We start from the raw sequence: 14,798 nt of genomic DNA, 5'->3' as shown, positions 1-14,798 counted from the left end.
AGAGAGGAGGAAGCAGTGGGGTCAGTTTCCCAGCGGTGCAGCTGAAAGGCTGTCAGGTGCTGGTCCAGCTTTAGCCTGCCGACAACTAAAAATGGGTCACAGGAGTGCAGAAGAACTGTGACCTACAGGAGAAGTATAGCTAACAATAGCTTTGGCTATACTTATTTAATTGAATCAATATATGTGCATGGCCGGATCTAGGGGGGTGCTGGGGTGGGCTACCCCCCCCACATTTCAGTTGTGACCCCCTCCTAGGCAACAACTACCCCCATGGAGGTTGTTCCTAGGCAGGGTTGCCAGCCGTCCATAAGAAAAAGCTGTTGGTGAATATAGGGGCGGGCTGGCTGCGCCTGTGCAGGCTGAGTGTCTGTAACGCTCCCAAGGAGTGCAGCCAGCACACTCCCCCCTCCCTCCCAGCATAGATGGGAGAGAAGAGAGGTATTGATTTGCTCAACCTCCACCCCCCCCCCCTCTACTCTGTGTTTGCCCACTCCAATCCCCGACCAGTGCGGTGCCTGAGGAAGGGGGTGAGGGTGGAAAATTTTAAGAATAATCTGGCTGTTTGTCTGCTGCTATCTGCATCTGCAGTGACCAGCTTGGGGTGAATGAGCACTGTACTAGGTCTGGACTCTCCCCATTTTCTGTCCTTCTCTCCCCCATCTGTCTCCTTCGCCTTCCTTGTTCTTCCAGGAGCTTTACCAATTCATTTCATGTCCAGTTAGCAACTGAAGTCTGATGGAAGGGGCCACACCGCTGAACAGTGATGGAAGGGGCCACGCCGCTGAACACTGATGGAAGGGGCCACGCCGCTGAACACTGATGGAAGGGGCCACGCCGCTGAACACTGATGGAAGGGGCCACTCCGCTGAACACTGATGGAAGGGGCCACTCCGCTGAACACCGATGGAAGGGGCCAATCCGCTGAACATTGATGGAAGGGGCCACTCCGCTGAACACTGATGGAAGGGGCCACTCCGCTGAACACTGATGGAAGGGGCCATATCCGCTGAGCACTGATGGAAGGGGCCACTCTGCTGAACACTGATGGAAGGGGCCACTCCGCTGAACATTGATGGAAGGGGCTACTCCGCTAAAGACTGATGGCCTAAATATCGTGACAAGATGACCCTGCACTGTGCTGCAGTGTTTTCATATGAGATTCGGATCAGGGGCGGACTGACCATTTGGAAACTCGGGCACTGCCCGAGGGCCCGGGGTCAGTAGGGGGCCCCATGAGATGCCCCGGTACTTTTTCATAGGCTATTTTGAGTTTGGGCAAGGACACAGGGGCCCCACGATCCCCTATTGCCTGGGGGCCCCATGAGTTGTCAGTCCGCCCCTGATTCGGATTATTCAGCATTCTCTGGGATCTAGCAGCAGGAGGACATCACCCCTGCACTACGGAAGTCTAAGAAAAATGAGTACGGTATATTTTATACCAGTTTGTCCTTCCACAGGAACATTTATTTAGCATTTTACAGAGAGGAGGGGGTATCTTTAATAAGCAAACCTTGCCACTTAGGTGAAAGGTTCATTTTAAGTACAAAGACATAAAAAATTAAAAAAAACTATTAAGACTGCTTCATCAAGTAATCTATATTCGGTACCATCAAGAATAATGAATACCCACCATATGTTGAGGGAGTGGGCTGGCGTGCTGACAAGTTGTAATACCTCCATACACAGGAATCTCTTAGTGGGATTGCAGACAGTTCCTAAAAAAATAAACATATTTATTATTTATGCAGGAAAACTGAAAACTCTGAATAGGGTATGGGTGCTTTAGCAATAGGCAATCTCCTATGTACTGTATAGGAATCTGTTATTCTTTGGTTTGGTGAAGAGGCAAACGTTTTGCTACATCTATGTTAAAGCAGAACTAAACCCTTCCATGCTTTTCAGCCAAAGAAGCTGTTTGATCTGCAACTGCCATAGTGCTGCACTTGTGATCAATTATGACAACATCTATTTGATGGTTTGGTTGAAAGCACCAGCAAATGTGACAGCTGGCATTTCCGGCACATGCCAGGAATGTAACTCTTTTTTGAAACTGTTAAATCGATTTAGCTCCACTGTAAACTAGGTAGACACTAGTAGAATGTCAAATTAAAATTCATATGAAAATTCTCCACACATTTAAATGTCTTTCAAAAGCAGGGCCGGATATAGTTGGGTGTTGGGATGGGCTGTGCCCCCCACAGATTTTAATTGTGCCCCCCCCCCATGGTCTCCAAGAGTGTATTCACTGGTCCATAAGCCAGTCTGATGCAGACAGTTGATGTAAAGGGGCACTCTGATGAGGACAATCCATGAAAGGGGGCACTCTCATGGGAACACCTGATGTAGGCGGGCACTCTGATGGGGACACCCGATGTAAGGGGGCACTCTGATGGGGACACCTGATGTAAGGGGGCACTCTGATGGGGACACCCGATGTAAGGGGGCACTCTGATGGGGACACCCGATGTAAGGGGGCACTCTGATGGGGACACCCGATGTAAGGGGGCACTCTGATGGGGACACCCAATGTAAGGGGGCACTCTGATGGGGACACCCGATGTAAGGGGGCACTCTGATGGGGACACCCGATGTAAGGGGGCACTCTGATGGGGACACCCGATGTAAGGGGGCACTCTGATGGGGATACCCGATGTAAGGGGGCACTCTGATGGGGACACCCGATGTAAGGGGGCACTCCGATGAGTAGTTATGATGTATAGGGGGACTCTTATAAGGACATCTGACATAAGTGGGCACAGGTTCTGTTTAATAGTGCTGTGACACTGTAACAGACTGTCAGTAGTTCTCACACAGTGTTTACATTGTGCCCTCTGACTCTTTTTACTGCACCCCCAGATCAGACAGGCTAGATCCAGCCCTGTTCAAAAGTAGTTCAAGATTTTGTTTGGTAAAGACCATTGGTTCCAAAATATTAAAAGCAAACAAAATCCACATACACTGTTAGAATTTTGTACATTCGAGAATAATTTCACATCCTGTTCCTTCAAATTTTCTTATCACTGCAGTCAAAAATGTACATCAATGTGACCCCAATAATGATTAGAAAGCTGAACAAATGTCCTTACAACAAAAATATCAAACAAAATTTTACTAGTGTATGGAGGTAATCTACAAGGAAGGATGGGAGACTCCATCTGAGTCTGTGGGGGTTAAATTGAGAGGTGCCGAATACAATACAAATACATTACATCACTTCAAAATTTTCGTTCTGTCGTACAAGAATTTTCGTTACTTTAGTAACCTCTTCACTTTTGATATAAGACTAACATGCAAAAAAAAACAAAAAAACGAACGATCATATGTCTAATATTCTCATCATGTGTACAGGGCTCTAGTCTGTATCCTCCAGACAATCTACTTGTTGGAATAGAGTGTTCATATATATTTGTGTAACAACTACATCAGTATCCAGTAGATGGCAGTGTTTATAAGTTTGTATCTGCATCTATGGTACTGTATACTCTATGTCTGGGGTGTCAAACTGGCGGCCCTCCAGCTGTTGCAAAACTACAAGTCCCCTCTGCCTTTGGAAGTCATGCTTGTAACTGTCAATCTTGCAATGCCTCATGGGACTTGTAGTTTGGCGACAGCTGGAGGGCCACCAGTTTGACACCCGTGCTATGTCTTTTCTCTGAAATAAAGTTTCCTGTAAAGCAGAAAAGCACATGTGGATTGTGCACTGTCAGTTCTGTAGGGATCTATAAGGAATTTCTAACACTTCTCACACAGGTTATGTGCATATGCCTACTGCACTGGCCTCCACCTGACTCCTAGGTGCGGCCATCCTGAACTCCTCTGTATGCTAGGGTGGAGCCCTGATCCAAAGTCCTGTCTCCAATAGAAGCCCTGCACACACCTTCCCAATTGGTGTTTTGTCTGTACGAGACATGCTGGAGCCTCTCAACCTGCCTGGATGAGAGACCTGGGTGATACAAAACCCTTTTCAGGCCATGGCAGGGCACAGCGTTGTCACACACGTTATTCATCTATTCTTGTATTAGAAAAGAATAATCCGGAGATACATACGGGAAGTTCCTCGCAGAGATATGCCGCATTTGTCTGAGATGATTCAATACCCGCTTCTGCTGCCAAAACGAAATGCAAAAAAGCCTCATTTCTGCCGAAAATGACAAAAAATATCAATAATTTGGTGGGGAAATGTCAGACTGCAAAACACTACAGTAAGTTTTGTGGACAATTATTTCTATGATTCCTATGGACAACACAGATGTTTTATTCTAAGACATTTTGTATATGGAAGCTGCAGGCACCAAGAGGAAGAGTTCGAACTTGCTGCTAAGCTTTAACCCCCTCCTTCCCCCATTCACACTTCTACTGGCCTTCATGGGCATGATGGGCATCCTCACTGGCCAACAGAAATGCAAAGGAGACAGGAAGGGGCAGTCAAGTGTTAGGAAAGGCTGTTGCGTTGCTGCAGGCATGTGCAGGTACCTCTGCTTCTTACTCACTATACTGTGCCCTCCTTCAGCCCAATGACAAAGCCTTTTTAACCCTTTGGGGCTGACACCTCCCAGCCCTTTAAGGGGTTTGTGACATCGGGAGGCGGGGCAGGGTTTAGGGTCATGTGACCACCGTGATTGGCAGTCATAGCAGTCACATGATCGTAAAGCTCCCAATTGCAAGTAGCGATCGGAACCTTTCCGTGAGGTGCCTGTAAACGTGCAGGGCGCGCGCTCTCAGCATGTCTTGCTTACATTGGGTATGCAAATATGCGCCCCCTCAGCACCAACGCCCTGTCGTCAAGAGGCCGCATATTTGTGTACACTCGGCGCCAAGGAGTTAAGGATCGTACCCCACAATTCAGGGCATCGGGTCATCAGTTTCTTTAAGATTTTTTTTCCACTTTGATCGCTTATTATACAAATTTTTAAACAATTGATTTCAGAGATGTACACAACAAAAACATTTGTTTTGTTTCGTATGGAATCGATTTGTTAAGTCAATCTTTTCATTTCGTTATATTCATTGTTAGAATGTTTCATCTTCAAAATTTGTTTTGTATATTCAGATTTGTTTTGTATATTCACTGTTCTGAATCGATTCATATTTTCAGATGTTATTTTGAAAGATTCATTTGTTATTTGAAAGATTCATTTGTTATGTAATTTCAGATTCTTCCAACATTAAAGCTCGGTTCACACTACAGCGATCCCAAAGATGTGCGTCTTTGAATTGCAACTTTCATGCGACTTTGATGTTTTTTGAACTTACAAAACCCTCTGGAGTCACAAACAAATTGAACAAATGAATACAAATTAATTTGTTGTTTTCACTATAATTTATTTTGGATTCGTTGAAATTCATTACTATTATGATTCGGAAATTTGCATACATTCGAATTTCTGAAAAAAAAAAAAGTCAGAATTTCGATTTGTACTGTAATGAGTCGCACATGCCTAACTAATTCTGTTCATAGCTTGCAAAATACCAATCATATGTATAAAGATTGCTAAAGACATTCAGCAAAATGAGATGGAGGGAAACAAGAAAATATACTGCTTTTGTGCAGAAAATATTTTCTTTTATTACAATAAAATATTAAAAAAGTAATTTTTACAACATTGTATATTAAAAGTAATCATATACTTCAATATGTTTGAAAAGCAATTACTTACAGTGACCCATCCAAATAAGCATTTACAGCTTTTCTGATAACAAGTCCAACGTTCCCATTTTGTTCAGCCACAAACTTTGCCAAACTGTGAAATATGAATGAACAAAGGTAGGTTTACTGCTTCTGTTATTAGGACTATATAGGATCTGTATTGTTATATTTTCAAGCACCTATTTCCTAAATGTTGAACTCTAGACAAGAAGCTAATAATGCAGCTGCAATATACAGTATGTCTAGAAAACTGTTTTACCTGCCAAATTATTTAACTGTATTCATCCAATTCTATGATCAAGGCACGCCTGACAGAAAATACAAGTTGATCAAGAACCAGCCTGGACAGTGAAGGAGCAGCACTATTAAGGAATCATGCTGTTCACTTTGCTTTCTTCTCCTGTCAGCATGTTCCCTTTCAGAACATATGCACTGCATCCTCACTCCTAAGGGTCTATGTTTCAATCTGGTGTGTGAATGTGTGTCACTCATTTGTAGAAGCACAATGAATCTTCACAGTAATTTGCTTAGTATGTTTATTTCCTAGGATCATCAATTCCATCTAGTGACAATAATGTAGTATATTTCCTGAAATACCTCAAAAAGAAAAAATAGCATATTGCTACCACTACATGGCGCTGACAATCCTAGGACATAAACCTAGGAAATAAACCATTTAACTAAATTACGATAAGGTATCATGGTGCCTTTATGAATAACTGACAATTGCCCAGCGATTTTTTTTTTGTATACATAGGCCCCTTAGTGTTTATAGCAAGGATGTATTTATTCTAGTTGCATTCATGAGTTTAATGAATACTTACCTGTATTTTTGGTGGTTTTATGTCTGCTTGGAGTTCAGCTTAGAAGTACAAATTACTGAAAGAACCTAAAATCTTCAACTCTGGAGAGTACATAACCCAGCACCTAATATCACATGACAAGAAATGTCCCCTGGCTGCCCTTAAGAATGAAAACCAAATGTGCAGTGAAAGAACTAATGACCCAAAAACTGTCCACACATTTTATATATTTATATATACACACACACACACAGTTAGGTCCATAATCCATATATATTCGGACACAGGCACTATTTTAGTTTTTTTCAGGTATGTACCAAGACATATTCAAGCTGTAGTTATATAATGGATATGGGCTGAAAGTGCACACTCTCAGGTTTAATGTGAGGGTGTGTACATCCAAATTGGAGGAAGGGTTTAGGAGTTACAGCTCTTAAGATTAGCCACCCCCCCTTTTTCAAGGGACCAAAAGAAATTGGGCAATTGCATCAAAAGCTGTTTCATGGCCAGGTGTGGGCTACTCCATTATTTCTTCATCAATTAAGCAAGTAAAAGGTCTGGAGTTGATTCTAATTGTGATATTTGCATTTTGGATCTATTGCTGTGAACCTACATCATGCTTTCAAAGGAGCTGTCCATACAAATGAAACAGGCCATTGTAAGGCTTCAAAAACAAAACAAATCCATCAGAGAGATAGCAGCAACATTAGGAGTGGACAAATCAACAGTTTGGTACATTCTGAGGAAAGAAGAACACACTAGTGAGCTCAGCAACATAAAAGGCATGGACGTCCACGGAAGACAACAGCGGTGGATGATCGCAGCATCCTCTCTATGGTAAAGAAAAACCCATTCACAACAACCAGACAAGTGAAGGACACTCTCCAGGAGGTGGGCATATCATTGTCAAAGTCTACAATCAAGAGAAGACTTCACGAGAGCAAATACAGAGGGTTCACCACAAGGTGCAAACCATTCATAAGCCTGAAGAATAGAAAAACCAGATTAGACTTTTCCAAAAAAACATCTAAAAAAGCCATACCAATTCTGGAAAAGCATTCTTTGGATGGATGAAACTAAGATTAATCTGTACCAGAATGACGGGAAGAAAAAAGTGTGGAGAAGGCTTGGAACAGCTCATGATCCAAAGCATACAACGTCATCTGTAAAACATGGTGGAGGCAGTGTGATGGCATGGGCATGCATGGCTTCCAGTGGCACTGGGTCATTGATGTTTATTGATGATGTACCAGAAGACAGAAGCAGCCGGATGAATTCTGCAGTGTTTAGAAATATACTGTCAGCCCAGATTCAGCCAAATGCAGCAAAGTTGATTGGATGGCGCTTCATAGTACAGATAGACAATGATCCAAAACACACTGCAAAAGCAGCCCAGGAGCTTTTGAAGGAAAAAAAGTGGAATATTCTGCAATGGTCAAGTCAATCACCTGATCTCAACCCAATTGAGCAGGAATTTCACTTGCTGAAGGCAAAACTAAAGGCAGAAAGACCCACAAACAAAGAACAAATGAAGACAGCTGCAGTTAGAGCCTGGCAAAGCATCAGACAGGAGGAAACCCAGTCTTTTGTAATGTCCATGGGTTTCACACTTCAGGCAGTCATTGCCAGCAAAAGATTCTCAACAAAATATTACAAATTTACATTTTATTTATGATTATATCCAAATTGTCCAATTACTTTAGGTCCCTTGAAAAAGTGGGGATAGCTACTCTTAAGAGCTGTAATTCCTAAACTCCTTCCTCCAATTTGGATGTACATACCCTCAAATTAAACATGAGAGTGTGCACTTTCAGCCCATATCCATTATATAACTATAGCTTGAATATATTTTGTATTCAGCCCCTTTAACTCTGATACCCCTAACTAAAATCTAGTGGAACCAATTGCCTTCAGAAGTCACCCAATTAGTAAATAGATTCCATCTGTGTGTAATTTAATCTCAGTATAAATACAGCTGTTCTGTGAAGCCCTCAGAGGTTTGTTAGAGAACATTAGAGAACAAACAGCATCCTGAAGATCAAGGAACACAATAGACAGGTCAGGGATAGAGTTGTGGAGACGTTTAAAGCAGGGTTAGGTTATAAAAAAAATATCCCAAGCTTTGAACATCTCACGGAGCACTGTTCAAACCATCATTCGAAAATGAAAAGAGTATGGCACAACTGCAAACCTACCAAGACATAGCCATCCACCTAAACTGACAGGCCAGGCAAGGAGAGCATTCATCAGAGAAGCAGCCTTTATGGAAGAGTGACAAGAAGAAAGCCATTGTTGAAAAAAAAGCCATAAGAAGTACCATTTGCAGTTTGCGAGAAGCACAGCAAACATGTGGAAAAAGGTGCTCTGGTCAGATGAGACCAAAATTAACTTTTTGGCCTAAAAGCAAAACGCTATGTGTGGTGGAAAACTAATACTGCACATCACCCTGAACACACCATCCCCACCGTGAAACATGGTGGTGGCAGCATCATGTTGTGGGGATGCTTTTCTTCAGCAGTGACAGGGAAGCTCATCAGAGGTGAATGAGAAGATGGATGGAGCCAAATACAGGGCAATCTTAGAAGAAAACTTGTTGGAGTCTGCAAAAGACTTGAGACTGGGGCAGAGGTTCATCTTCCAGCAGGACAACAACCCTAAACATACAGCCAGAGCTACAATAGAATGGTTTAGATCAAAGCATATTCATGTGTTAGAATGGCCCAGTCAAATTCCAGACCTAAATCCAATTGAGAATCTGTGGCAAGACAATTGCTGTTCACAGACGCTCTCCATCCAATCTGACAGAGTTTGAGGTATTTTGCAAAGAAGAAGATTGGGCAAAAATATCAATATCTCTAGATGTGCAAAACTGGTAGAGACATCCCCAAAAAGACTTCCAGCCATAATTGCAGCAGGTGGTTCAACAAAATTATTGACTCAGGGGGGCTGAATACCAATGCACGCCACACTTTTCACATATTTATTTGTAAAAAATTTTGAAAACCATTTATCATTTTCCTTCCACTTCACAATTATGTGCCACTCTGTGTTGGTCTATCACATAAAATCCCAATAAAATACATTTACATTTTTGGTTGTAACATGACAAAAATTTCAAGGGGTATAAATACTTTTTCAAGGCACTGTATATATCTTTTTTCAGCTGGAATTTGGTGGAACTCAGTTCTGCCACCTCTGGCTCAGGCCCTCTGCTCCCTACTCACCACTATCACTTGTAAAACACAGGAGTCCAGCTTCTGTGTTTACAAGTGATAGCTTGTCTCCCAACAGCTCCAACAGATCAGATCTCCTGAGTAGATCCCACTAAGTACAGGACAGGGGCAAGGGAGGTGCAGTAGCCCAGGGGGCATTGCAGTAAAGGGCAGGAGGGGTCGTGTGGTAGTCTCTACCCTCTGTGACCTCCTTTCTTGTTTCACTGGTGTCCAGATGTCAATGGTCTTATTGAACGATCTTTCTGCAAGTGAGAGAGGTAGAGTCACCTATCACGCAGAATTTTACATTTGCTCTTTGTTCTAACTTGCTGTCCATGATGAAATAGCAGACTTGGTAACACACGTGGTCAGAATAGCACCAGTTGAGCAGCTCCCGATGTACACAGGATGATAATATCTTTTGGCACACTGGCTTATGAAGGTCGGTGCTCCCCGAGACTGTTTGCAGCCTTGTGCTGCCATCTGTTGGCATGTTACAAAACGAGTCTGGAAACGTTTTGATACCACCTTATATATAAGGGTTTACAACCACGTTAACAGAGTTAGCAAACACAGCTATGATACACTATGTACCATATGTTTTACTTACATTACGGCTGTCTCTGGATTTCTCTGTATATTTCTCAAACTCCCCGTGATTAAATATTGTGCTACGTTAATGGAAGCTTCAATATGGCCACCATCTGAAGCTTTAGACATGTATTCAAAAGCACGTGTCTGTGAGCAAGAAAATTAGTTTTAGTAACGTTTACATAAAAATGACATTGGACAAGTTAAAATAAATTATATATACACTTCACTGAAATTCATGGTTTCTAATTTTGAGAAATGTATAATTCAATTGGTGTTAATCCTTTATTAAATGTTTATTAATTCCAAGTAAAATTAATCGGACAGACTGCACAGCAGTAAGATTTAGCAACTAATTCTGTTCATTAACAAAGATGAATAATTGATCATGAATACAATGATTTCAGATAATATTGCAAAAATGATTGTTCAACACAGCAAGTATAAAGATAAAGTGATGTCTTTACTTGGAGAAAATAATTTTTTAATGATCGAACCGTCTGAATTGTGAAATCCTGTATGAATTTAAGTTAGGGACTTTAGATTGTATGCCCATTGAGGGTTAGGGACTGATGTGAATGTACAATATATATGTAAAGCGCTGCGTAAACTGATGGTGCTATATAAGTACCTGAAATAAGTAAATAATAATAAATAAATAAATTCTATTCTTTTGTTAAAACAATCATTATAGTGAACAGGAGTATTGTTAAGTGTATAGACAGCACAAGCCTGTGAAAACGTTTTAGGTGCAAACACTGATAAACAGAAATTGATGAAAAAGATTGACAATTTTTGCAAAAACACAACAAAAAAAATAAATGCAATTTTGGATATAACTTCACTAAAGAAAAAAATCAACACACATTTTATATATATTACCTGCCCCCAGCAGGGCTTTAGATGACATTTAGGCTCCATTCAAATTAGCAAAGTAGCATGATTTCTAGTGTGACTTTAGTGCGCAACTTTTGGTGCGACTTTAATCCAACTTTACATTTTTTCTGGACCAAAGTCGCATAAAAAGTTGCATCAGAGTAGTGCAGGCACCTTTTCAAAATTGCTGTGACTTCAAGTCGTGCCAATTTAAATGGGTGCCATTGAAAAGAATGGGCTGCGACTTGTTATGTGATGTCCAAAGTCGCATAACAAGTTGTACAAGTGTGATTAGAGCCTAAAGTGACTTATGCACAACTCAGGCTGGGGTAAGACCACAATGGAACATGAGTATATGCCATGCCCATTGGGCTTGAATGCTGGATTATGCCACAGTACACACAAATACCAATCATTGGTCAAATACAAGGGTCACAGACCGCATTTCAGAGTCAGAGCCTATTCTCTTCCTCCATCCCATATGGTAGCCACGCGCAGCTAGATTTGGGATTAAAAAAACAAATGTTTTCTAAATGTTTGTTCAATTTTCTATCAGTTGAATGGGATAAATCACCAATCAGTAAGCCAAAAAAAAAATGAAAGGAGTAAGGTGGAAATTGTTTTTCTAGTCTCTTATCTAAACTAGGGAAATTCCAACAGTGAATGCGGTCCTCAGTCGCGAAAAAGCAGCTATTGTAATACACAGAGGCTATAAAAACATACATCCGGAAGTCAAATTTTTGTGGTCATGAACATTTATTTGTTTAAACAATTATGAACAGAACATGAATGCGTGAAAGAATAATGCAAACAGGTTTAGCCTTCTTTTGTATTATAATGACTGTGGCAGTTCTGGGCACTCCCAGAGTGTGAATCAAGGTTATGACCCAGAATTCTCAACTAAACAGGTTGAGGAGCTCCAGGGTACTCGTTTAATGCAGAGGAAACTGGCTTTTCCGTTTCCTCATTTGTTCGTAGAGTCCGTTTTGGGACCTGGAGTCTGGAGATTTCAAAGTGATTTGGAAGGGATGAAATCTCCAATCCTGAGTCCATGTTTTCTGAACCCCCAGCACACCAATTGTACAGGTTTGTGCAGGGCTTTAAGTAATAACCTGACTATGGTCCTGGGCTCCACCCTGGCAGATAGAGGAGGTCTCTGCCTAGGAGCAAAGATTGGAGATGGAGCAGCAATTGGCTGCCAAGAGTGTGGACCAAGCTGTTGAGAGAGGTCCTGAATGGTATACGGTCACGGTCTGTAGCAGACTGACCAGGGCTTGAAGACTAAAGCCTGAGCTATAGTGATGCATGTGTAAGCCAGGAGACTGCACATGTAGTTTCTCTGAAGGATCATTTGTTTGGTTGGAAGACGAATGCTGAAAACCCCTGTGAGGGAAACCTATGATTATCTGTTTTTGTACCTCCCCCGCCAATCTCTGTCAGCACTTGGGTCACATTAGCTTAGTGAAAAAGAGAAACTAATGGAGAAAAGAAACGTTGGAATACTAGTCAGTACCAGTGTGCTTTGTAAAGAATAAATCACCTCTAATGTTGGGAGTCCTAAATGTATTGATGTTGCTGCGTTATGTAAAACTGTTAGTTTAGTTTTTAAACTCTTGGGATATTGATCTAGTTAGTTAAGTAGCAGAGGGGGTTGTTAACCAGTTTCAGCTGCTTTGGTGATAATGAAATTAACATCAGGTGCACTAGATGGGCAACAATGAGATGACCCCCAAAACAGGAATGGTTTTACAGGTGGAGGCCACTGACATTTGTTTCCTTACTCATCTTTTCTGTTTTTCACTATATTTGCATCTGGCTTGGGTCAGTGTCACTACTGGTAACATTAGGCGATACCTGGACCCTACAGAGGTTTCACAGGCAGTCCTTCTTCTCGAGGATGGCACATCAATATGTGCCATTACCAGAAGGTTTGCTGTGTCTCCCAGCACAGTCTCAAGAGCATGGAGGAGATTGCAGGAGACAGGCAGTTACTCTAGGAGAACTGGACAGGGCCGTAGAAGGTCCTTAACTCATCAGCAGGACCAGTATCTGCTTTTTTGTGCAAGGAGGAACAGGAAGAGCACTGCTAGAGCCATACAAAATGACCTCCAGCAGGCCACTGGTGTGAATGTCTCTGACCAAACAATCAGAAACAGTTTCATGAGGGTAGCCTGAGGGCCTGACATCCTCTAGTGGGCCCTGTGCTCACTGCCCAGCACTATAGAGCTCGACTGGAATTTATGACTGAACATCAGAATTGGCAGGTCTGCCACTGGCACCCTGTGCTTTTCAGAGATGAGTGCAGGTTCACCCTGAGCACAAGACAGACATGAATGGGTCTGGAGAAGCTGTGAAAAACATTATGCTGCCTGTGACATTGTTCAGCATGACCATTTTGGTGGTAGGTCAGTGATGGTCTGGGAAGTCATATATATGTAGGGACGCACAAACCTCTACAGGCTAGACAATGGCACCCTGACTTCCATTAGGCATCGGAATAAAAGCCATGAACCCATTGTCAGACCCTGCGCGGGTGCAATGGGTCCTGGGTTCCTCCTGGTGCGCAACAATGCCCAGCCTCATGTGGCGAGAGTACGTGGGCAGTTCCTGGAGGATGAAGGAAATGATACCATTGAAAGGCCCCCATGCTCGCCTGACCTATATCCAATAGAACACCTCTGGAATATCATGTTTCGGTTCATCCAACGCCACCAGGTTGCACCTCAGACTGCCCAGGAGCTCAGTGATGCCCTGGTCCAGATCTGGAAGGAAATACCCCAGGACACCATCCGTCATCTCATCAGGAGCATGCTACGACATTGTCATGCATGCATACAGGCACGTGAGGGCCATACAAACTACTGAGCACCATTTTGAGTGGCTGCAATGAAATTTCAGCAAAATGGACTAGCCTGCTGCATTATTTTTTCACTTTAATTTTCGGGGTGTCTTTGAAGTAAGTACTCTGTAGGTTGATAATTTTCATTTCCATCAAACGATGGGGCATCCTTACGTTCCTAACACATTGCCCAGTCCCTATCAGTATAGATATCCAGCATGATATTTTTCCCCATTGAGATCTGATGTGTTTTCAAAGTGTTTCTTTATTTGTTTGAGCAGTGTACTTACCTGAGCCCCATCAGCTCCCCAGGGACTCTCTCTCCCAAATGGCTTCCGCTGCTGTCGATCACAGCCAGTGAGCCAATGAGGAGAGAGATAGGGGGTGGGGCCAAGCCGTGGCTCTGTGTGTGAATGCCAAAGCCCCTGAACTCAACCTAATAAAAGACTGTGTCCACACACACAGGCTTTTATGTGAGTTTAGCAGCAGCAGAATGTAGGGCAGTTAAATGTCCCTCTCCTGAGCGCATTCAGGAGAGGAACATTTTGGCCAAAAAACACGTGCAAACACGCCTAAGAGCTAGCCACGCTTAGCGCTTGTGTGTTTATTCATTTCAATGGCAAGTACTCTGGCCAACAAAATGAATAAACGTCCAAGCGCTAAATGCGAGTAAACGCTGCTAAACGTGGTACCGTGCTTACATGTGTTTTTTCAGTGTTTAGTGTTTTTCTGCTGCCAGTAAAGGTAATGTCTATGGCAGTTCCAGCAGACAGGTAGCCTCGCGTTTGTTGTATTTGTTTTTGTTTTTTTTTTAAATTGCCTTTAATATC

The 14,798-nt window shown here is 42.5% G+C and overlaps 1 protein-coding gene across 1 annotated transcript in view; it reads right to left on the bottom strand.

The window, feature by feature from the left end:
• Positions 1-14,798, bottom strand: part of SEL1L3 (SEL1L family member 3) — a 101,778-nt gene that overhangs the window by 13,607 nt on the left and 73,373 nt on the right. Inside the window, exons 16-19 of the mRNA XM_089657798.1 lie at positions 10,273-10,400; positions 5,658-5,741; positions 4,048-4,138; positions 1,631-1,715 (exon numbers count right to left, since the gene is read on the bottom strand). Coding sequence (XP_089513924.1) covers positions 1,631-1,715; positions 4,048-4,138; positions 5,658-5,741; positions 10,273-10,400 — 388 coding nt within the window. The remainder of the gene's footprint in view (positions 1-1,630; positions 1,716-4,047; positions 4,139-5,657; positions 5,742-10,272; positions 10,401-14,798) is intronic.

This window comes from Staurois parvus, unplaced genomic scaffold (genome assembly GCF_062004578.1).
Source record: "Staurois parvus isolate SC_StPar_1 unplaced genomic scaffold, SC_StPar_1.0 ptg001028l, whole genome shotgun sequence".
NCBI classification, from domain to species: Eukaryota; Metazoa; Chordata; class Amphibia; order Anura; family Ranidae; genus Staurois; species Staurois parvus.
This window is presented reverse-complemented; position numbering and strand designations above follow the sequence as displayed.